Source organism: Gaeumannomyces tritici (assembly GCF_000145635.1).
Source record: "Gaeumannomyces tritici R3-111a-1 unplaced genomic scaffold supercont2.8, whole genome shotgun sequence".
Taxonomy (NCBI): Eukaryota; Fungi; Ascomycota; class Sordariomycetes; order Magnaporthales; family Magnaporthaceae; genus Gaeumannomyces; species Gaeumannomyces tritici.
The window spans coordinates 868,985-889,830 of NW_008804552.1; the positions used below are offsets into that span (position 1 = coordinate 868,985).

At 61.0% G+C, this 20,846-nt stretch overlaps 8 protein-coding genes and 1 non-coding gene across 9 annotated transcripts; 3 read left to right on the plus strand and 6 right to left on the minus strand.

Annotated features, from left to right (window-relative positions):
* Positions 1-4,906: 4,906 nt before the first annotated feature.
* On the minus strand, positions 4,907-7,321 carry GGTG_12431 (hypothetical protein). Its single transcript, XM_009230328.1, has one exon. It carries the CDS (start codon positions 7,097-7,099, stop codon positions 5,630-5,632), a length of 1,470 nt encoding a protein of 489 aa, XP_009228592.1. The 5' UTR covers positions 7,100-7,321; the 3' UTR covers positions 4,907-5,629.
* A 1,030-nt stretch (positions 7,322-8,351) lies between these two features.
* GGTG_12432 (hypothetical protein) lies at positions 8,352-10,443 on the plus strand. The gene is made up of 3 exons (XM_009230329.1): positions 8,352-8,764; positions 8,837-9,289; positions 9,367-10,443. The coding sequence occupies exons 1-3, from the start codon at positions 8,517-8,519 to the stop codon at positions 10,334-10,336; spliced, it is 1,671 nt and encodes a 556-aa protein (XP_009228593.1). The 5' UTR covers positions 8,352-8,516; the 3' UTR covers positions 10,337-10,443.
* On the minus strand, positions 10,313-12,357 carry GGTG_12433 (hypothetical protein). The gene has a single exon (XM_009230330.1). It carries the CDS (start codon positions 12,258-12,260, stop codon positions 10,452-10,454), a length of 1,809 nt encoding a protein of 602 aa, XP_009228594.1. The 5' UTR covers positions 12,261-12,357; the 3' UTR covers positions 10,313-10,451.
* A 430-nt stretch (positions 12,358-12,787) lies between these two features.
* GGTG_12434 (hypothetical protein) lies at positions 12,788-13,130 on the plus strand (the record flags this gene model as incomplete). The annotated part of the gene is made up of 2 exons (XM_009230331.1): positions 12,788-12,846; positions 12,923-13,130. The coding sequence occupies 2 exons, from the start codon at positions 12,788-12,790 to the stop codon at positions 13,128-13,130; spliced, it is 267 nt and encodes an 88-aa protein (XP_009228595.1).
* Positions 13,131-13,458: 328 nt separating this feature from the next.
* GGTG_12435 (endoglucanase II) lies at positions 13,459-14,317 on the plus strand (the record flags this gene model as incomplete). Its single annotated transcript, XM_009230332.1, has 3 exons — positions 13,459-13,739; positions 13,807-14,164; positions 14,231-14,317. The coding sequence occupies 3 exons, from the start codon at positions 13,459-13,461 to the stop codon at positions 14,315-14,317; spliced, it is 726 nt and encodes a 241-aa protein (XP_009228596.1).
* Positions 14,063-15,663, minus strand: GGTG_12436 (hypothetical protein). The gene is made up of 4 exons (XM_009230333.1): positions 15,278-15,663; positions 15,022-15,147; positions 14,649-14,930; positions 14,063-14,586 (listed from the first exon to the last, which is right to left on the minus strand). Exons 1-4 carry the CDS (start codon positions 15,475-15,477, stop codon positions 14,538-14,540), a joined length of 657 nt encoding a protein of 218 aa, XP_009228597.1. The 5' UTR covers positions 15,478-15,663; the 3' UTR covers positions 14,063-14,537.
* A 275-nt stretch (positions 15,664-15,938) lies between these two features.
* On the minus strand, positions 15,939-16,021 carry GGTG_20247. The gene has a single exon. It is a non-coding gene; the product is annotated as a tRNA-Thr (tRNA).
* A 361-nt stretch (positions 16,022-16,382) lies between these two features.
* GGTG_12437 (dicarboxylic amino acid permease) lies at positions 16,383-18,256 on the minus strand (the record flags this gene model as incomplete). Its single annotated transcript, XM_009230334.1, has 2 exons — positions 16,383-16,560; positions 16,632-18,256. The coding sequence occupies 2 exons, from the start codon at positions 18,254-18,256 to the stop codon at positions 16,383-16,385; spliced, it is 1,803 nt and encodes a 600-aa protein (XP_009228598.1).
* Positions 18,257-18,624: 368 nt separating this feature from the next.
* GGTG_12438 (HET domain-containing protein) lies at positions 18,625-20,355 on the minus strand (the record flags this gene model as incomplete). Its single annotated transcript, XM_009230335.1, has 1 exon — positions 18,625-20,355. One exon carries the CDS (start codon positions 20,353-20,355, stop codon positions 18,625-18,627), a length of 1,731 nt encoding a protein of 576 aa, XP_009228599.1.
* Between the last annotated feature and the right edge of the window lie 491 nt (positions 20,356-20,846).

Genomic DNA, 20,846 nt, shown 5'->3' on the forward strand with positions numbered 1-20,846 from the left:
GGAGAAGACGGCCCGCGCGGGGGAATGATCCGATCAAATGGCGTGGATTCTTATGTCGGCCGCCGGGCTGGGCGGGATCATGGTTGGCGAGGGTGGGCAGCCTCAAGGTCGAGCCTCAAGGTCGCAGCCCCGGCCAGAAACGGCAATGAGATCGTACTAAAGTAGCAATACGTTGGCACCTTAGCACGTTGGCGCTCCCATGGCGCCCGGCTTTGAGATTGCTTGGCATTTGCCAATTTTTTTTTTTATTTTTTTTTGAAAAAAAAAACCCCCCCCCAATCGACGCGGACAGAAAAATGACCGCAATTGTGACAAATGTCGATCCCTTGGGGAAAAAAGAAACACGGCCGGGGGGGGGGGGGGGGGCACCCGTGGCGTCCCCTCCCCGACGAGGATGGGAATCGCCTGCATGGAAAGCTCGTCACATGTTTTGAAGCCGACGCGGTGACAGCCACGCCCCCGGGCGCTTAACAAAAGGACCATGCCTGCCTACTGCGTCGGAAGGTCGGCGACGCGACAAACGCTCCGAGGCGCGAATCTGGTCAGGGGGGGGGGGGGTAGGGGGAGGTGCGTGATGGGGAAATTTGCCCGACGTGCTGCTGCGCTTGTCGCTTTCGGCAAGATAGGTCAGGAAAACCGGTCGTCGTGGCTGCCGCATGTCCGGCCCTTTCCCAGCCTCCCTCCCCTCGGGCTTTCCTCTTTGGAGCGGAAAGCCGAAGAGCAGCACAAGCCGGCGGCCGTAACGGACGGCGGATGGTGGAAAGGTGGGAACGGGCATTCATCGAAATAGTGCGCCTCCGGGCGCGTAAGCCGCGCTAGCGCGGGGCCGCGATCTCAGGGGTTCAGTGGCAGATGCGGGGCGGGTGGAGGTGCGCTCGGCACACGTACGCTAATCAAATCAGCTGTCACAAGCAAATGGATTGGCCTGGTGCTCTCCCTTTCTCGTATCCCTCTTCTTGCCGTGGTCTCGTGGGATACCAATTGGTACGAGGACCGTTTTGTTGTTTACAAGCGAGCTGGCAGCTTCCATGGTATCTTATCCCCCCAGCGTGCGTAACAGCACAGTGAGGCCCGCCCCTGTGGGGCCCCTGCTGGCGTTTTGCGGGCACGGGTTCAACGGCACGACGGTTTGGCAGCAGCTCCAGCGCCCGTCTGACAGGAGCGGCCCGCAGCGAGCCTTCATGTTTCAATTCTGGTGCGGCAGCGGGTGCGCTAAGGCGGGCTGACAGCGTTGACAGCAAGTTGGCACTTCTGTTGATTGATTGCCGAAATGCGTCAAACCAAGGCAGCCAGAACACACACACCCCGCGCAAGAAATACAACAAGCACAAAAAAGGAAGGTCGCAAAAAAAAAAAAAAATGACACCGTCTTTCGCCACGGACTTGCAGCTCGGACAAAGCAACCCCATTCCCGTCCATCCCGCCCATCCCCGAAACCGGTGACCAAAGGCCCAGATAGGCCGGGCCCGGGAGGTCGGCGCGGCGTGCCAGCCGTGGCACTGCCGACGGTTGACGATGGTTGCACCGGACAGCACATGTTGCATTTTGGAATCTCGGCGCGTGGCCCTTGTCAGGCAGACCTACTACCAGCGCTGGCAGCGCCCTCCAGCGGCTTGTCCAAGCCTTTTGGCGCAACCAAAATCCTCACCGGTCGTATGCGGCCCGGTAGGATTCGTAGCCACATGGACCAGACAAAAAGCGTTGGGACAGATGGATGTATGCGGCCGCGTCCTTTGTCACCGCCGTCCCACGTCCGATTCTCACACCGACCTGCCCGATGCAATATGGTACAACGGGGGTGGAGGGCTTCTTTTTCTTGTCATGCCTCCCTCGAGCTTCGCCGTCGCGCCGCACAATGACGACCACGATAGCAACCCACCCCGCCTTCCCCGCGTCCTCACCGGCTTCGATGCGCGTCGCGCGCACACACTATCACCCAAAGCGGACGCTCGCTCCGGAAAAAAAGTCGAATGAGGGCCACGCACCAAAACGAGAGAGAGAGAGACCGCCCTCCTGTTTCGGCAGTTCTGTTCGAGAGAAGCCGAGATCGGCTGGTGGGGACGAGCGAGGCTTTGATTGTGTCGTCGTGACTTTGCCTGGCCCCCGGAACCCTCGGCTGACGCTGTTTTGTTTCGCACCGCCGCCAGGCACTGTCCCAGCGCCTCCAGGGTCAAAAGTCATTTTCTGGACAGGGCAAGTGACCCAAAGAACCATAGCAAAGCACATCACCCCATACGGACAATCTGTTACAAACCCCGTCGCCAGGGGAGATGACGACGATGCCCGGGGTGCTTACATAGGGACGATGGACGTATAGCACAGTGTCTGTTATGCATCAACCAAACGATTACCGGCCAGGCAATCACATAAATCTTCCTCCGTCTTGCTCGCCTCATTGTCTGCCGCCCCACCTATACATGCCCCGCCGAAAAAAAGGACGAAAATGCCCCATCCTGTTTCGTTCTGGAAATTGAAAAGCTGTGGGTCTTTGACGCAGCCTTTGCTAGGCGAGACCAGCCTGTCGCGTGGCTCATAACCGAACAGTCCACATCCGTATCCTGTACCGGGCGTGGGCGTGTCTGTATAGCACTGGGCAGGAGGATGTGGCTCTGTCTCCACATCGGGGAGAGAGCGCTTTGTCCGGGGTGTGTGCGTGTGGTGGCTGGTTTGCTTGCACGTGTCCAGATGTCGGCATCTGACTGAGTTTCGGCTGGGTCGAGAGGCCATCGCGGTCCGGATGGCTTGCTTTGGCTAGCTGACCTTTGGCGGTGAAGGCGAGCCTTGGGTGGAGATGCAGCACTGCCCAGCCGTGTTGGTGCGAGACGGAGGGACGCTGGCTGAACCCGACCCTCGGCACGTCCCGTGGAAGTAGCGTGCATGTCAATGAGACCGAGGCCCCTAGGCACTCGCCGAGATGATCAGCAGCGACGCTGCCGTCCAAAGACACCGCCATCGTCTCTATCCAAGCCCCCAGCCATGTCCGTCCAGGCGCCGTGGCGTGTCTTCTACCTAGACCACAAAAAAACACACACGGCAACCATCCTTGAGCATCAACCCGCCTGTCGCACAGCGGCCTCGAATCACCTGACCTGACTCGCCCCCGGTCTGCCGTCTCTCCACGCCCCCTACCCCCTTCACCGACGTTATAAGAAAGTAGGATATTAAACCTTACGACCCGCAGATCCTTCCTAATTAAGCCACGTCCCAGCTACATTTCTTCCCATAAAAAAGCCCGCCAAATCGATGTATCGCTACCCTGCTAACCAGACCCACAGTGTAACGTTCAATATCTTACTTTCCCTGTGCATGTTATCCGAGCGACCGACGGGCGGCGCCAATGCGCAGCAGCAGGCAGAGAGCCAACGGCCTGGGTCCCTTCGGATGCTTTCAAGGGGAGAGGGCCCGCCACCGGCTCCTCCTGCCTCTCTTTCTCTTTTTCTCGCTGATGTAAACTTTAAAACGGCCCCGCTCGCGCTGGAAATCTCCTGCGCGGTGGCGTGCGGCACCCGAGTCAGCACGCCGGCTGCCGGGGGGCCGTGACAACCCCTGGGAGCCTGACAAGTGCCCAAGGGGGCGGCCTCTCTGACTCTCTCGACTGGGGAATGCGAGGAACGGGCGGAGGTCGAGCGAGCATGAGGAAACGGAGGAGATTCAACGGGCTCCGTTATTGGGTTCTGGTGAGGGGAAAAAAGGAAGCAGAACAACGGTCAGTGTGGCCCAGCGCGGCGCTCGAGGAAAATTCAAAAGTGTGCATTTTGCCCTTGGAAGTGATTCCCGTGGTGAAAAGGAACACGCCCAAGGTTCCCCCTGGCAACCGCCGTATGGAAAATACCAACCATTTCGTTTAAAAATGGCGTCAAGCTTACTGACCACCACATCTCGGCCAACCACAGTTGGGCAAAAGCTGGCATAAATCCAAACACAAAAAAGGCAAACGTGGGACGGTACTGTAGCATCCAAAAGGCACGAAATATGCCGCCCCCCCAGTCCTCTTCGCCGTCGTCGTCGTCAGCCCCGGTAATGTCGGCGCCGGCTAGTAGAGTACATACATGGACGAGCCGGGATACGTAACGCATCCCCCTCTCCCTCCCCACCGTTCGGTACCTGGGAAATGGATCAGGCAAATGATCGTCACACGCGCGGCGGAGCACCTCAGCCCATCCGGGCCCAGGCTGGTTCTTTTTTTTTCTTTTTTTTTCTTTTTTTTTTCTTTTTTTTTTTCCTCTTCTCTTTGCTGCACGGCACGCAGGTGACCTGGTCGCTGTCCCGCCCGATTCAAACTTTGGCCCTCCCGTGGTTGACAGTGGAGCAAGGCATCCAGGGTGTTTCTTTATTACGCATTGCGAGCCAGTCGGAATCTTTCTTTCTTTCTTTTTGTGCTCTCCCCACCCTCCGATACGACAAGCCCATCAACCACCCACCCACCCGGTCTCGCAAGCAGCGTGAACCATAGGGCGCCTGGTCCTGGACATTTCCAATTTCTCCCCCCCTTCCTCTCCGCACCGGTCTGCGGGGGGACTCAGTCCGCTCCCAGCCTGGTCCTCGCCCGCGGGGCCAGGCAGGCTCCACGTCCTCCGGATAAGGGAAGGAAGGGCTGGGAGCTTTTATGCTGCCCGTGATTGGAACGTCGTGGCACTCCTCGACCAGACACGTACCCCTGGTTAGATAAGGATCACCGAAAGCGCATCAAGGTAAGCACTATAGCAGCACGGCTTTCCCCAGGGCAACACATCCATTAGGCGGCGCTTCATGCCGGGTCAGCATCGGCTTTCTTCCCGAGGAGATTCAGGAGAGATACGTTGCAAACTACCCCTGCTGTTTTTGATCTCGTGAAAAAAAAAGTGGGAATCTTGGGCCAAATCCTGGCTGCAAAACAAATGGCCAGATCTGGGCTCGGCCGAGCTGGCGCAAGTGCTAGAGTTGCTAAAGTCTATTGATTGGTAATGCTGCGAAACACATTTTTGGCTCCCATTTCCTTCGTTAGCTGGCTGGCTCGCAACCGGCTAATATCAAAAGGGGCAATGAGTTTTTATCGCAGCTAATGTAAAGAGCTTCCTTATTTCCAGCGATTTAACCGAAACTAGATTGGGAAATTATTTATCCAACCGCAACCCGACAGTCCCCAGCCAGAAAGAGAAGCCGTCACGCCACTACAAAAAAAAGATAGCAGTTTTACAAAATTTGAAGATTAAAATGGTTAATGCTATGGGCTTTCCTCTTTTTCTTTCTTTCTTTTTTTCCTACTTTTTTTTCTTTCTCTTATTCCTGCTCATGCAGTCCTAATCGCCTTTCCGTTGTCAAGGTAGGTGGGACTGCCATTTTCTTTGTGACAAGCGTGGCTGGTGAACAACTTCTCATCCATAGTTTATGCATTTACGTTACGCACGGCTTGGCTTTATCTAGCGATTGGTAAGCCTTTCGTGAACCAGCGGAAGCTGGATATTGGTCCCTGGGCTAAGATTGTTTGACTCTACCTCTTTGCACTCGGAGCCACATCGATGCCCTGATAGACATGTGCATCAAAGTCTCCCTCTCTCGAAAGCAGCGTCAAACCAGAGAGAAAAAAAGTCACATTTGCGCATGGTTGGCTGGCTTCAACCCAAAGCCAGGCAGGTTCCCATTCGCGACATCAGGCATCCTCGTCCATGGCATCATCATCGCCGCTAGCGTTGAACTCGCTGCTTCCTTCATCGCTGTCGTTATCGTCCTCATCGTCTTCCATAGTGCCAGCGTGGGTAGCCCTGGGCTTCAGAGGGTCCCAATCGAGCTGTGCATGGTTGGCCAGCTGCTGGAGGAAGTCGGCAGCACCCTTCCCACGATAATGAGTCTCTGGGCCATCGCCGCCGGCACCGAGGCCGAGCTGGGGCCCCCTACGGCAATCCAGGGTGGGGTAGTCGGGAAACACCCTGAGTCTGCCGAGAGTGACCTCCTTGAGGTGCGGGAGGCCAGCGAGCTGCTTGAAGAGTTGGGTCCACTGGTCTAGCCGGTCCTCGTACTGGGCTGCGGAGATGGTGATTTTGGTGTTCCAGAGACTCAAGGCCTCGAGCGTGTCCTTGAACTTATTGATGACGGCCCAGTACAAGGCCCGGCTCGCCCAAACATCGCCGAGGTCTAGCCTCTTGAGCGCGGCGACGAAGTGCCCGGGCACAGGTACGGGCTTCGAGAGTGGGAGGGCGATCCAGCTGAGGAGAAGCCTGGGCTTTTCGGGATTCTCCCACCCGTGCTTCATGTTCAAACGCAGCCACTCAAGGCTGGATGCCTGGGAAAGGAAGCTCTGGAGGTGACTTTTAAGCAGCCACGAGTCCAGATGGTTATCCTGGCTGTCGGCTCCATCGTGGAAGCTCATGGTGTGGGGGGTGATTAGTCGGACGTCAAGGTGCAGCTTGCGCAGACTCTTGACGACAGGAAGAGTCTGGTGACGGGTAAAGGAGGAGAGAGCGAAGGCGTTATCGGTCAGGCCCTCACCGGTCGTCCTGAGGATCACCTCGAGGTCGACGCCTGTACGTTGGGCACTGGCCAAGGCTCGGATGACGATGGGAAAGACGGCGGTGGCCGTCGGGCCGGCGTGGGCTCTCATGTCCATTGGCAAGCCGGTGGCATTTTGGGCCGCGACGGAGCCGTAGCTGCGCCAGGCGCCGCGATCCCGGTTGCGCGTGTTGGAGCAAAAGTCGCGTATACCAATGGTTTGCAGGCCCGGCAGTCTCTGCAATGCGTGAGCGAGCATTTCACGGGCTTCGCCGCTCTGCAGCAGGCATATCTGGGCGCTGTGGCGGGTTGTGAGCTCGGCGACCTGGTCTTGGGTGCCCTCTACGTTGAAGTTCCAGCTGAGCGGGTTATTCTCTGCAAAGCCGTCGAGCCCCAGCACGAGGTGCGACAACTGAGGGCCGAGCTGGGGGTGTTCTGCGATGTCGATGAGGGTTTGCAGGCTGGGCTCGGTGAGCATGAACTGCTTCTTGAAGAAGAACTCGCGAGCAAAGGGCAGGAAGGTGGCAGCCTCGGTGCGCTTGCTGGCCAGGCGCAGGTTGCCCAGATCCTGGGTGGTCAGGGAGCGCGAGATCTTGATGATGATCTCGGCGGGCAAGTCGCTGATTGACGGCATGATGGGCGATTGAGGCTGGTGCCGGCTGCTTGGTTGAGTGTGCGTCTGTGATGAGCTGCTCGGTTTGCCCTGGATGCTGGAGATTAATGATCAATGGTTAATGATCAATGCAATGGCGGTCGCTGGTCAAGGCAGCGAGTGGCGCATCCAAAGTTGGTCGCAAGACGTCAGGCTGATGCGCTTATGCCCCGCGCGGGCCACGGCTGCTGCCTGGAATGTTCGCGTTCTCGTTGGATGGCGCGACGGCGATGCGCGCGCTCACGTGATGGAACACCGCAATTCAACGCAGCCCTGTGGGACTGCCATATTTTTTTGTGGTGGGCGTGCCCCGTTGTGCAGCTGGAGCCTGCAGGAGCGCATTCCCAGCCTAGTTGGACCCTTGAAACGCCATCTCGAACCAACATCCTGCTACAATGAAAAGTGAGGCGAAGTGGCATCACCCTGTGCAGGATACACGAGAGCGCATTACCAACGCCAGAGTGAAGTCGTAAGGCTGAGCCTATGGAATGTTCTCGCCGGCAACAATCGAGTCTGGCAAGAATCGAATTCTGTTTGTCTGTCTGCATGATGTTGAATTTGACAGGGTGGGCTTGGTGTCGCTGAGGCTCAAGCAGCCGCTACAGCATGGTGGGCACGGGCTCCACCGCCCCAATGTGCCATTTTTAGGGGCCTGAGCCACATCGCCTGCATGGATCCCGTCCCTTCAGCTTTCATTTGCAAGTTGGGACGAAAGGATCAGTACCCTCTGCCTTCCTTCGTCGCCGTTAGTCAGGCTGATTGTCGTTGGAGAGCCTTTCATCTCGCACGACAGGCAGCAATTGCGACGCTGCGGAATCGCAAAACAACATCCTCGTCCGCTGTCCATCACGCAGCAGAAACATGGGGCCACCACGCGGCTCGCTGGCCAGGCGAGTTCCAGATGCCGGCGGCGACTTGGCAGGACCCGGCAGCGCTGCAACCCCCTGAGTCGCGCAGGGCTGAAGGCAGCGGTGGAAGGGAGGCTTTGCGGCGCCCACAGCCCCCAGTCGAGGATTCCTGCCGCAGCCGCGATCGACGGGCACTGGTACTGCGATTGATGATGAGAAAGAAATGTAGGCTAGGCCTTATTTGGTAGGGGCTGAACATGGGGTGCTCTTGGCGCTACCTCGAAAATGCGATTTTTTTCGCCTCCTATCTCCGTACATGTCGCGTCCAGCTCTGCCCCTGCGTTTGCCCTCATCTGCTCCCCGCTTTCGTGGTAACCTGTCTGGCTCCTGGGAATAATACAAATCTGCTGCTTCCTGCCGACGAGGGCAAAGATGGCGACTCCTTTTGGCTTGCGTGTGCGACTGGGCGGTGTTGATCAGCGGTCCCTGCCTCACCCCGACCACCTTCTCCATCTTTGTTTTGTAGATCCCGTCTTTTTGCTTTCTTCAAGATGCTGTTCTGGCTCCCCCTTATTTCGTGTGCTGCCGCGCTGGTCGCCGGCACAGCCATCCCCGCCCATGATGTCCACGTCCAGCGCCAGGCCCAAGACTCGGACGAGATCATCTCGGTCAGGGAGCTGGTCCGGAGGAACCACCTGGTGCCTATCGAGCAGCGATCCGACCTTTTGGAGAAGAGGGCGTTCGAAAATAAAACGTTCGACCTGAGCTGGCAGCGCGAGAAGCGCACGCTCTTCTCGGCGTAAGTGGCTCTTAGACAAGCGAGTAATTCCCAAAAATAGACTCATAAGCTTACCGGCCGGCCCCCCTCTAGAGCATGGGAGGGCACATCGCCCAAGGTCCCGATCGGGCTGCTGCCCGTGGCCGGCGCCGTCGGCGGCAACTTCAACCTCACGATGCAGTGCGTCGACTGCAGGACGTACGGCAACATCGTCGCGTCCCTGGACGACTCGGACGGTCTCAAGGCGCTCCTGACCTTCAACCAGGTCGGGGCGTACATCGACCTGGCCATGTTCGCGTCGTCGGAGGGCACATTTACCATCGGGCTGGGCGCATCGCTGGGCAGCTCCAACGTCACGGGCAAGGTCTTTGCCGCCGGTTTCGGCTTCAGCATGGACCTGATCCTGCAGGTGACGGGCGCGGTCCAGGCCAACGGCGGCTTCCAGATCTCGATTCCGGACGGCGAGACGGTCGGGCTGGACATTGGGCTGAAGCTCAACAAGACTGAGAACGGTCTGCTGCAGCCGACATCCAGTATCAACAAAGTGTGGGTGCAGGACATTACTGTCGTCTGACGAACAAGACGCAAAACTGATGCTAACTCGACTGGTCACTACCTCGCAGACCCAAGGTCAACTTCTCCCTGCTGCCCGTTTCCATCTCGGACGGGTCCGTCAACATCACGGCGGCGCTGCGGCTCAAGGCCGACGCGGGCATCACGGGGACGCTGGGGTTCAAGGGCTCGGACATCGGGTCCGTCTCGGTCGGGGCCAAGGTCGGGGCGCACCTGACGCTGATCGAGGTCAAGATGGGCAGCGTCAACGCCAGGGCGGCGGCGGGCACGTGCCGCAACGCGCTCTTCATCGACGCCGACTCCAACGGCGGGGCCTTTGCGCAGCTCGACGGCTCCGTCGGCCGCGGCGGCCAGAGCCGGTCCTTCGCCGTCGGGCCCCAGGTCAGCACCACCTTTTGGGCCGCCGGCACCACGCTGTGCCTGCGCGAGAACAAGGAGGGCAGGGCCAGCACCCCGCCGCCGGCCTTCATCGCCACCACCCCCGCGCCGGCGGCCCCGCCGGCGTTGGGCGCCTGCGGCACGGCATCGCTCGTGACCGAGTCGACGACGGTGACGTCCGTCTACAGCATGACGACGTGCGCCGTGCCCGAGATGGAGTGCCCGCCGCGCTTCAACCAGGTCGTGGTCGTGACAAACGTCGAGGCCGTGCAGACGATCCGCTGCCCCAACGTCGGCGGCCGCACCAACTCGTCCTCGTCGGGGGCGGCGGCCTCGGCGCCGAGGCCGACGGTGGCGCCGGTGCCGCCCACGGGCACGCCGCTGGTGCTGACGCCCATCCTGAGCCCGCTGCCCGTAACGGTGCCGTCGTACGCAAACATTACGGTTAACTCTACGGGGCCCGTGACGGGCTCGTTCGTTGCCGTCACCCCGCCGCCCGCGAGCCTGCCGACGAGCGGCATACCCCCGGTCGACAACCGGGAAAGGCCAAACAGCGGGGGGTCGCCGTCGTCGGCCGCCGGGGTGGCTGTCTGGGCCGCGACTGGACTTTTTGGTGTGGCCCTGGTGGCTGTTCTTTTATAAGCAACCATTTAGCAAGGATTGTTTTTTTCTTCTGGATGTATTTATTCATAACGGCTTAGATACCCTGGTTTTAATTCATTTCCCCCATGCCAGCCGCGTACACAACAACAACAAGCTACTCCAGCACGGCCTCGTCCATGTTGCGGATAAAGGAGCTGTACCACTTGATGCCGTTCACGTGGGCGGCGATGCTGACGCGCTCGTTGACGGTGTGGATGCCGTTGTCAAAGTCGCTGGCGGCGCCGTCCTCCCACTGGGGCCCGTAGCGGAAGATGTGGCGGGTCAGGTCCCAGTAGTAGCGCGTGTCGGTGTTGCCCGTCATGAGCGCGGGCGCCACCAGCAGGCGCTCGCCGTAGACGCCGCGCGTGGTGCCGGCGAGCACGCCGTACGGCGTCGTGCCCCCCTCGGTCGACGTCGGCGTCACGGGCGCCGGCTCCAGCGGGGCGCTGCGGACGCGCAGCGTGACGGACGAGGGCGGCTCGTCGTCGTCGTCGTCCTCGCCGTCGAAGCTTGGCACCTTCTCAAACGGGTGCAAGGTTAGGTTGTGCCTGGCAGCAACGGCGCCGGCGGCCTGCGCGAGCTTGGCGCGCACGTCGGCAAAGGACTCGCCGACGTTGATGCGGTGGTTGACGGTCAGGACCACGCGCTCGGGCAGGGCGTTGCTCTTGATGCCGCCGCGCGCGATGGTGGGCGTGGCCGAGGTGGCGAAGAGGTAGCGGACCATGTCGCCCGCCCGGGCCGCCTCCTCGGCCAGCTCGTCCTTTTCGTCGTCCTTGTTGCTGCCACTCCCGTCGTCGCGCTCCCTGAGCAGCCTGCGCAGGCCGTCGGGAAAGGCCGGGGCGTGCTCGTCGCCGCAGCGCAGCACGTCGAGGAAGGGGTTCCCGGCGTGCAGGCGGGGCGGGTAGGGGTCGCCCTCGACGGCGGCGACGACCTGGGCGGCGACGCCGATGGCGTTGTGGCGCGGCGGGATGCTCGAGTGGCCGCCCGGCATGCGCACCACCACCTCGACGTCGACGGCGCCCTTCTCGGCCACGCCCGGCGCGGCAAAGGTGGCGCCCCACTGGTTGAGGATGGCGGCGCCCTCGTCCACGACGACGGCGGCCGAGTCTGGTCCGTAGCGCGACAAGAGCGCCCGCGAGAGGTGGCCGGCGCCCCGGGCGCCCGAGATCTCCTCGTCGAAGCCAAAGGACAGCACGAGGGTGCGGCGTGGGCGGAAGCCGGCGGCGGCCAGGGCCTCGACGGCGGCCAGGATGCCGACGAGGTTGTTCTTGCAGTCGGAGGCGCCGCGGCCCCAGACGCGGGCGCCGTCGTAGAGGCCGGAGAACGGGGGGTGCGTCCACTGGTCCAGCGTCTCGTCGGCCACGGGCACCACGTCCTGGTGGGCCATGAGCACGGTCGGGCCCAGGGAGGCGTCGGACCCGGCCCAGGTGTAGAGCAGGCCGTGCTCGTTGACCAGCTCGCGGCGCAGCGCGGCGTGGGCCAGCGGGAAGGTGGCGGCGAGGTAGTCGCGCAGCGGCACGAGGGCCAGCCAGCGCGGGTCCTCGCCCACGGCGCCCATGTCGTCGTGCGAGACGGTGGGGATGCGCACGGCGCCCGAGAGGCGGGCGGCGCTGAGGTCGCGGAACTCGGGAGTGGAGAAGAGCGCGTCCATGTCGCGCAGCCGCGGCGACGTGGCGTTGGGGAGCAGCGGCTCGACCTGGGCGCACTTTGGCGCGCGGAACGCCGGGCTTGCGGCGCCGCTTGGGCCGGAGGGCAGGGCGGTCAGCGGCCGGCCCCAGGGCAGCAGGCCCGGGGCGAAGACGGCGATGGCGCCGAGCAGGGCCATGGGCAGCAGGGCGCGGCGGGCCCAGTGCCGGGGCGGCGGCGGGGAGCCGGGCTTTTCGTGCTCTTTCCAAGAGGTCATCAGGGGTGTGGTTTCGGCCATGGTAGCGGGTGTTGTGGGAAGATTGTCTGCCGCTCCGACGGACTGTCGCTGAGGATTGTCCCCGAGTAATAAGGCTTCCTTATCTGCGGGTTTCGGCTTCTTCGGATGCTGTCAAGGCGGCGAGTTGCCGATCCGTCACGTGCAGCACATGATGCTGCGCCAGCCCGTGCGGGCTTGCATTGGCTGCCAGCTGTTTTGTCCGACGAGCCATTGGGCATTGTGACAATGTTGGACGAATTCTCCTACTGTTTGGCCGTCGACAGGCAGCGTGTTTATCTGGCATCCTGAAAATGCGACCAAGGCCTTAATGGTAAATACTTGGCTAAGCCCGGAAACAACGAGGAACTGAGTCAATTGGTGCAAAACTCTGCCTCCTGGAAAGTCTATCTTGACGAGAAATGTAGGCGACGCGGCCCGTCGTTTGCCCTCCAAGAGGCTCAACATCAAATGCTAGGCCATGCAAGGCGGGCCCTTGGTCTGCGCCTGATTCAAGCCTCGCTCGTGGTCTTGGAGACTAACAGGCCAACATGGGTGGTGTGGCGCCACAATGTCTCGATGCTCGTCCCGCGCTGCCGCCGCCGTCGTCGTGGGGGGACATGATGAGCCTCTGATGATTGGCGGCAATCCCCAATCTGCTGACCCGAACCTGGTTTCATCCCCAGTCCCAAATGGGATGCCACCCATGCTCCCAGGCCCAGAGTCTTGGACCGCCCGCGCCAGGGGACGTCGGCTGGCGCAGCCGCCTCGCCCCGGACCAACAGCCTCCGCGTTCCCCCAAGAGCCTCGCCCCGGAGCCTGCAGCGTCGACTAAACTCGGAAGGTGTCGCCGACTGGCCGCCGCCGTCAGCCCAGAGCCGAATTGGTGCCTAGCCCCGGCTAGGGGAGCCAAACCATTTGTGTCGGTTCAACTGCGCGTGACGATGTGATCGAGCCACACCGGGCGAGTTTGCTGCCGTGCTAGGCGCGCCTTGTCCACTTTACGGCATTTCTCTCGTCTCGCTTCCGTGCCGGGGCGTCGCATTTGTAGGGCAGGACGGACAAGGGCTGAGTTAGGAGGCATGCTAGATGTCGATATATGAACCGCCATTCCGCCCTTCCCCTTCCTGAAGCCGGGCCATCCCTCACTCCTCAACCTGCCAGACATAGCTAGCAGCCTATACCTCTCGCCTACAGGACCACCCCTCCCCCCCCCGCCGCCATGAAGACTGCCTTCCTCTCCCTCGCCGCCGCCGGGCTGGCGAGCGCCCACACCATCTTCACGTCGCTCGAGGTCGGCGGCGTCAGCTCGGGCACGGGGCAGGGCGTGCGGGTGCCCAGCTACAACGGCCCCATCACCGACGTCACGTCAAGTAGCATGGCCTGCAACGGCAACCCCAACCCGACCTCGCCCACCTCCAAGGTCATCACGGTCCAGGCCGGCCAGGACGTGACGGCCATCTGGCGCTACATGCTCAGCACCACGGGCACCTCGCCCAACGAGTGAGTCGTTATCTGTCTCGTTAGCGACTGTTCTCTCCCTCCGCTGACAACGGACAAAAAAAAAAAGCATCATGGACTCGTCCCACAAGGGCCCCACCATGGCCTACCTCAAAAAGGTCAACGACGCCACCACCGACTCGGGCGTTGGCGGCGGCTGGTTCAAGATCCAGGAGGACGGCCTGCCCTCGGGCGGCCAGGGCCTGTGGGGCACCGAGAAGGTGATCCAGGGCCAGGGAAAGCACCGCATCCGCATCCCGCAGTGCATCGCTTCCGGGCAGTACCTGCTCCGCGCCGAGATGCTGGCCCTGCACGGCGCCAGCGGCCCCGGCGGCGCCCAGTTCTACATGGAGTGCGCCCAGATCAACGTCGTCGGCGGCACCGGCACCAAGACGCCATCGACCGTCAGCTTCCCGGGCGCGTACAAGGTGGGTTTTTTTTGTTCTCTTGGTCTGGCCATGTGGACGGCAGCTGACTCTTTGCTTCCTACTCAGGCCAACGACCCCGGCGTCACACTCAGCATCTACTGGCCCGTCGTCACCTCCTACAAGATCCCCGGCCCTGCCGTCTTCACCTGCTAGATTGCCCCATAACACCGTTGCGCGACTTTGCACTGCTGCAGCGATAGGCTGGACTGTCTTTGGGGTGCTGTTGTCTGTTCTGGCGAGAGATTCATGGCTTCTGGTCGGCTGGCAGCCGCTGTTGGCTTGATGTACATATGTCCCATGCATATATGGCGTTATTTTCCGTCATCATAAACTCCACATGCGAAACTTCAAACACCGGCCCTTGAAACCTCGTTCATCTCGCCCGGGGGTCGTCACTGTACTCGGGATATGACGACTTGTACCTGTCCTCCAAGGTCTGGTCAGCAAGGAGGGAGGCTGGCGGGGGACAAGAGGCCAACGTTACCCCAAAATACGCCCGCCTATCCAGTAGCCCACGACGTGGTGGAACGCGACCAGCATCCAGATCGGCAGCCAGAACGGGGGCGTGAAGACGGTCCCGTGGTCAATGTTCATCAACAAGAGCTGCGGAAAGGACGGGACAAGGCCCTCGCGGCCGCAGTCGGCAATGTAGCCGAGGGAGTTTTTGAGGTAGCGCTCGTCAAAGATGTTGTCGACGTCCTGCGGGTCCGTATCGAACCGGAAGACCAGATCCTCCTGGCTGTCGGGGTGCACCCAGAACCGATGGCTGTTTTTTTTTTTTGGGGGGTGGGCGGTGATGATATTAGCAGACGGATTGGAAAGTTCGGGCCTCCTCCTCCCTGTGTCCAACCACTCACCGAGCACCGCGGGGGACGGTGACCCGCCCGGACTCGCGTGTGAGCCTGTGCTGCGTCCCGTTGATGTCGACGGCCATGACACCCTGCATGACCTCGAAATACTCGACCTGCTTGATGTGGATGTGTCTGGACCGTGGTCAGCGCGCCGTCGTCGCCCGATCGCTTCTGCTGCTGCTGCTGCTGCTGCTGCTGCTGCTGCTGCTGCTGCTGCTGCTGCTGCTGCTGCTGCTGCTGCTGCTGCTGCCTGACGACTCACAGCGGCGGGCCCGATTTCCCGTCCCTCGCCAGCTTGTTGCCGACGTAGTGCGTCTCCACGACGTGCCAGCGCCCCGTGTCGGCGTCGTTGAAGGACTGGATCAGGGCGGAGCCGTGCACCGCCGTGAACTCGGCCTCGGCGGCAATGTTTGAGCGCCGCGACGGCCGCGGGGAGAGCCATGCCTGCCAGCGTTTTGTCATGTCGAGGACGCGAAGAGTTTTTGAGGGGTCGGTTTTCGAAACGAGCCAAATTTCGATGAGGAAGTGTTGCACAAAAGACTGAAGCGTTCCATGGTCTGTTCCAGCTCAGATTAATATAATTAACATGCATGCCCTTCAACCATCTCTACCCTCGGCCTCGCGCACTCGCGCTTACACGGACAAGGCGGCTGGCGGTGCGGCATGGCGAGATGTCCCCCTCGCCGTCCACAATAAGCGCGAGCTGAGTAAGCTCTGCGCAGCTTCTCGGCAGGTCTGAGAGGAAACAGCCAATTAGCACGCGGGACGGGCTTTGGAAAAAGGGTCAGCTGCGTCCAAACGCCGCGGGGTAAAAACGCTTGTAAGCTTTGGAAATTCGTCCCTTTGCGCTGGCTGAGGGTTATTTAGGTCGTCGTCAGCCACATTTGCCGCAGTAAAATCTCGTGACAGCCTCATGCAAAAAATGCCCCCACACGGGATCGAACCGTGGACCTTATCATGTAACGGCTGGTACGAGTGATACGCTCTACCACTGAGCTATACGGGCTGGATCATCAGGCGTGGCTGGACGCCGGATGTGGCAGGGGGGCGTTGAGGCGGCGGCATATATCGGCTGGGCCGGTGCGGTATTTTCGAGCAGAGTCTGTGACGCCGTGTTCCCACAGTTGTGGACTACAGCTGGTGGAACCGTTAATATGGTGCGGGGAAACTCCACTCGAAGGAAGAGTAGATTGCAGGTCTTCAAACAAATGGCATGCCTTAAATATCATAGCATGGCGCACAGCGTGCAGCTGTGGTGGGGTATCTACATGGATGGCGACGCGCTGATGATGCGAGGACAAAACTACCAGATATCTCTGGGTGCAGGCTCTGACAATGCTCAAGGACAAGGCAGTTCTGGGGCGTCGTCAGTCCCAGAGCCAAGACACGGCCAGAATCCAGCCCTCGGCCACCTTCTCGACCGGCTCGGGGTTCTGCTCCACGTGCTGGAAGGCTTCTTCGAGGGGGATGTCTGCAAGAGGGGTGATGGTTGTCTTTTTTGCAAACTTCCAGGCCAGGTAGCCGCAGAGCACGAGCGGAATGTCTCTGTTTTTTTGGTGCGGATGTGTTAGAATGGAAAGGACGATACAGTGACAGGTTGTGTGGGTGGTACTTACAGGTAGTGTGACACAAACTGCTGAGCATCCCATCTCCCATCGACAAAAACCTCGTAGCCGCCCGTCAGGAGGATGATGATGCACATGGCCAAGGCCGCCGGGGAGCTGTAGACGGTCCACGCATTATGCCAGGGCAGCCTGCTCGGCGACATGCCCTGTACCTTGATGGCGCGCATGAGGCGGATGTGGTTGAGCAGGATGGAGGACCACGAGATGAGCACGCCGGCCGAGGTGAGGGCGACGAACCAGTAAAACACGGTCAGGGCGCCGTTGGACAGGCTCAAGAAGCTGAGCAGCATGAAGGCGGCGAAGAAGAGGACGCAGACGTAGGGGGTGCCCCACGAGGTGGTGCGCAGGAAGACGGCGGGGGCCTGGCCCTTGAGGGCGAGGCCGAAGAGCACGCGGGTGCCGGCGAGCAGGCTCTGGTTGGAGGCGGACCAGGCCGAGGTGATGACGACGGCGTTGACGACGGTCGGGATGGCACGCACGCCGGCGGCCGACGCGGCGATGACAAAGGGGCTCTGGGCGGCGGTGCCGCTGCCGTTGCTGAGGCGCGGGTCGTCGCTGCGCACGAGCATGCCGACGACGAGGACGGCGAGCAGGTAGAAGAAGACGACGCGGGCGAAGACGCGCTTGCAGGCGCGCGGGATGGCCCGGCGCGGGTTGCGCGTCTCGGCCGCCGCCATGGCGAGCGACTCGACCCCCGCGAAGGAGAAGACGGCGCCCGTCATGACGCTCCAGTAGCCCAGGAACTTTGCCCAGTCGCCGGCGCCGATGTGCTCGACAAAGGGGCCCGGGTCCTGCCAGTAGGCGAAGCCGATGCGGGGCGTGCCGGGGATGCCGCCCAGGTTGATGACGAGGCCAAGCACGATCAGAAAGACGACGAGCATGATCTTCAGGAGGGCAAAGACGAACTCGACCTCGCCAAAGACGTCGACGAGCGACATGCCGACGGCAACGGTCAGCACTATAAAAATGACGATAAAGACGGCCTGGTTGCTGAATATCGGGTGCTCGTCGGCCCAGAACTGGAACAGCACGCAGATGGCGGTGATCTCGCTCGGGATGGACAGCACGTTGCCGTAGACGAGGTTCCAGCCGATAGCAAAGCCCCAGGCCGGGTCGACGAGGAACTCGGCGTGGCGCACAAAGGAGCCCGTGACGGGCAGCAGGGCCGATACCTCGCCGAGGGCGAACTGGACGCAGCACACGACGAGCCCGACGGTGGCGTAGGCGAGCAGGGTGCCGAGCGGGCCGGCGTTCTGGATGGCGCTGCCCAGGGACAGGAACAGGCCCGTGCCGATGGCGCCGGCGATGCCCAGCATGGACAGGTGGCGCTGCGCGAGCCCGCGCTTGAGGTCGCGGTCCTCGATGGCCGTCACCAGGTCGCCGTTGTCCCGGGCCGTCGGCGGCGGGCGGCGCGACAGGCCGTCCTGCGAGGCCGACGGACCTGACAGGACGGCCTCGGGGTCATCGTCCCGGTCGTAGGGCGCGTGCGACGACGACAGCCAGCCGTGCTTCATGGTGAAGCCGATGCCGGGCGACTTGCCGCCGGGGAAGGGGAAGGGGTCGGCATCGCCGCTGGCGGGAGGGCCCTGGCCGCTGCCCGAGTTGTTGGCGGCCATTGTCTGTGCTGCCTTGAACTATCGTCGACAGCAGGGCTTTTGGGCTGAGCACGGCTCTAGCGTGCGTCGGTCGTGGATTTAGCCCTGGATGCCACCTGCGGGACGGTCCGTTGGCATTGAGACACACCAACGCGAACTGCTGTAGTCGATTGGACGGCAAAAAAAAAGGACAAGAAAAACAACAAAAACACACGTCAAAGATAAAGGACCTCCGACAAACGGACTCCGCGGCCGCGGGTTCCGCTCCAGCCAAGGCTGGTGCCCCGGCCGCTCGCCGAGTCGCGCTACAGAATTTGCGACTTGTTATCGCCATGGCGGGCCTCAATAACACCATCCGCGCGCACGAGCCGCCAGAAATATGGTCCCACTCATTCCCGCGTGGGGACAGGAGATGTCCCACTACGACAAGCCTGGGCTGGGCACCCTTCCGTGCTCCCACGCTGTTTCTTCAGGGCTCTCCAGCGGGAAGCTCTGCGCACTGATGATGGCTTGGCAAGTTCTGCCGACGCGTCCGCTGTTTTGATCGACTTGAGCTGTTCCCCATCCTGCAATTCGAGCTCGAGGAGGAACCCGAGATCCCCCAACGCCTTCATCTCCCCCTTTTGCACCGTGGCCCGCAGCCCGCAGTTGCCTATTCTGGCCGTGGTCTTGCCGTAAAGCTTCGGCCCGAGGACCTCGAGCTTTGCGGCGAGGTTTTGCAGCGAGTTGGGGCCGGAATCGGCATGGTCTTTCGAAAGCGTCATGATGTGGGCCTCGCGCTCGCTGTGCCCCTTCAGCGCCGAGTGGGCTTTCAGGACCACCACAAAGTCGGCTTTGGAGCGCCGAGGTGGACGGACTCTGAGGATGACGATGTCTAGGCCGCGAGCCGGAACAACCATGGCCCGCGTCTTGGCCCAGCACTCCCTGGGGTGGACGTCGACCAGCTGCAGGCCGAACGGGATTTCGGCAACGTCGATGCAGCTGCTCAGGTCCAAGGATGGGGCTGATGGGGATGGGCGATCTATCCTTACCCGAATCGTCCTCGGGCTGTCAACAGACTCGTTTCTAGGGTCTATTATGGCCACTCCCGCCCCTCGTGGTCGAACAAACGTGTCGCTGGAGTCGGTTCGTTCGAGGGGAATCGCCAGCAGGCAGTCTTCGTCGTTCTCGAGCGCACAGTCCAGGAGCGCATACATTGCGGTCCCACCCCGCTCCAAGACCGAAACCGTCATTTGCAGCGTGTTTACCACCTTTTCGAACCTCCTTGGCTTCAGCTTGCTGGTCACTACGACGTGCTCGCTCCCGGCAAACTGCGTAGGTGAGGTGGCCAGTATGCCGCCGGGGATGCTGGCGGGATCGGGCCCAAGCCCCCACGCGAGGATCGTGTCGTCCGAAGTCAATAAGGTGATGTGCTCCTGCAGACGGAGGAAGGCCTTCTCGGCGCCCTCCCCGTAGAGCATCGGCATCGAGACGCCAAAGAGTCCCAGCAGACAGTACGCCATGTCCTCCTCGCGTGTCGTGACGCGCTTCGCGGCCCACGACATGCGCTGGGCCGCGCTGGCCTGGCTTGGCTGCGCTCTACCGAGGAGGAAGCTCTTGGTGATGCCCGTCGCGCTTTGGATCACGGACGACAAATCCGTCCTCGTGCCGATGAAGCGCCAATCCGCATCAAAGAAGCTCACTCTGGACGGAGCTATAAGTTCCTGGAGGGTCCAGCCTCTGGAGAACCAGACGCTTCGCCTGAGCTGCGTCTCGACGTCGTCTGTGACTTGCCCATGGCCATCACCAAGCTGGCGGACGTCGGATATATAAGCATAGCACCGGTAGGCGCTCTGGTACCACTGGTACATGCAGTTTATGGACTCCGAAAGCTCGGCAGAGTTCGCCTTGTCGATGCAGCATGTATCGATCCACATGTACGCCAGTCCGTCCTTCTTGGCTTGGGCCCGGAAGCCTTCGATTTTGTGACCCCACCTCCTGCGGCGGCGGTAGAACCGCTTATGAGTAACATCCTCATAGGTGAGCTCCTTCTCGGCCCATCGGTGTGACAGGATTGCGTAAGGTGGAATGTTGCTGATAAAGCTCTCCATCTTGCGTGTTTTGACATTCAGCAGACGCATTTTAACCCCCCGCGGATGTGCTGGAGAACCGACATTTGTCAACCTTGCGCGTATAAAAGGTGAAGCCAAACGGCTAGAGCTCTGGTTCAGTGGGCTTTTGCCTGCTTGTGTAAAGGTCGAACCGCGAACGCGCCCGAATCCCCCCGGCGAAGCAAAGTAGAAAGCTATTCCCGGCCATGCTGGGCAACGTGGCCGTGCTGCATGCCCCGCTCAGCGGTGGCCATGCTGAACGGCTAACCCCCATTGAGAAAGCGGAAAGCTGCATTGTCAGTGCCGTGGGTCTTTATTTCCCTGGTTGGATGTGTGCTGATAAACTGCTTCCGCGTAAAGAACTGGCCTCACATTAAAGTACACTCACTTTCTTGGTCCTACCTCTGTTCCTAACCCAATTGTTATCTCTGTTCCTGAAAAGGACTGTCCCGGCGTAGCAACAATTCTGATCCGTAAAAGGCCTGTAAGCGGCAGGGACAAATCTTAGTGTCGAACTCAAT

What these genes read in the sequence shown, in the direction of transcription:
- GGTG_12433 (XM_009230330.1), bottom strand. Translation starts at nt 12,260, where the DNA reads ATGGCCGAAACCACACCCCTGATGACCTCTTGGAAAGAGCACGAAAAG.
- GGTG_12431 (XM_009230328.1), bottom strand. Translation starts at nt 7,099, where the DNA reads ATGCCGTCAATCAGCGACTTGCCCGCCGAGATCATCATCAAGATCTCG.
- GGTG_12436 (XM_009230333.1), bottom strand. Translation starts at nt 15,477, where the DNA reads ATGACAAAACGCTGGCAGGCATGGCTCTCCCCGCGGCCGTCGCGGCGC. An exon ending in ACCGTCCCCCGCGGTGCTCG is followed by an intron (nt 14,931 to 15,021) that starts GTGAGTGGTTGG and finishes AAAAAAAAACAG; the next exon opens with CCATCGGTTCTGGGTGCACC. An exon ending in ATAGGCGGGCGTATTTTGGG is followed by an intron (nt 14,587 to 14,648) that starts GTAACGTTGGCC and finishes CTTGGAGGACAG; the next exon opens with GTACAAGTCGTCATATCCCG.
- GGTG_12432 (XM_009230329.1), top strand. Translation starts at nt 8,517, where the DNA reads ATGCTGTTCTGGCTCCCCCTTATTTCGTGTGCTGCCGCGCTGGTCGCC. An exon ending in AAGCGCACGCTCTTCTCGGC is followed by an intron (nt 8,765 to 8,836) that starts GTAAGTGGCTCT and finishes GCCCCCCTCTAG; the next exon opens with AGCATGGGAGGGCACATCGC. An exon ending in ACATCCAGTATCAACAAAGT is followed by an intron (nt 9,290 to 9,366) that starts GTGGGTGCAGGA and finishes ACTACCTCGCAG; the next exon opens with ACCCAAGGTCAACTTCTCCC.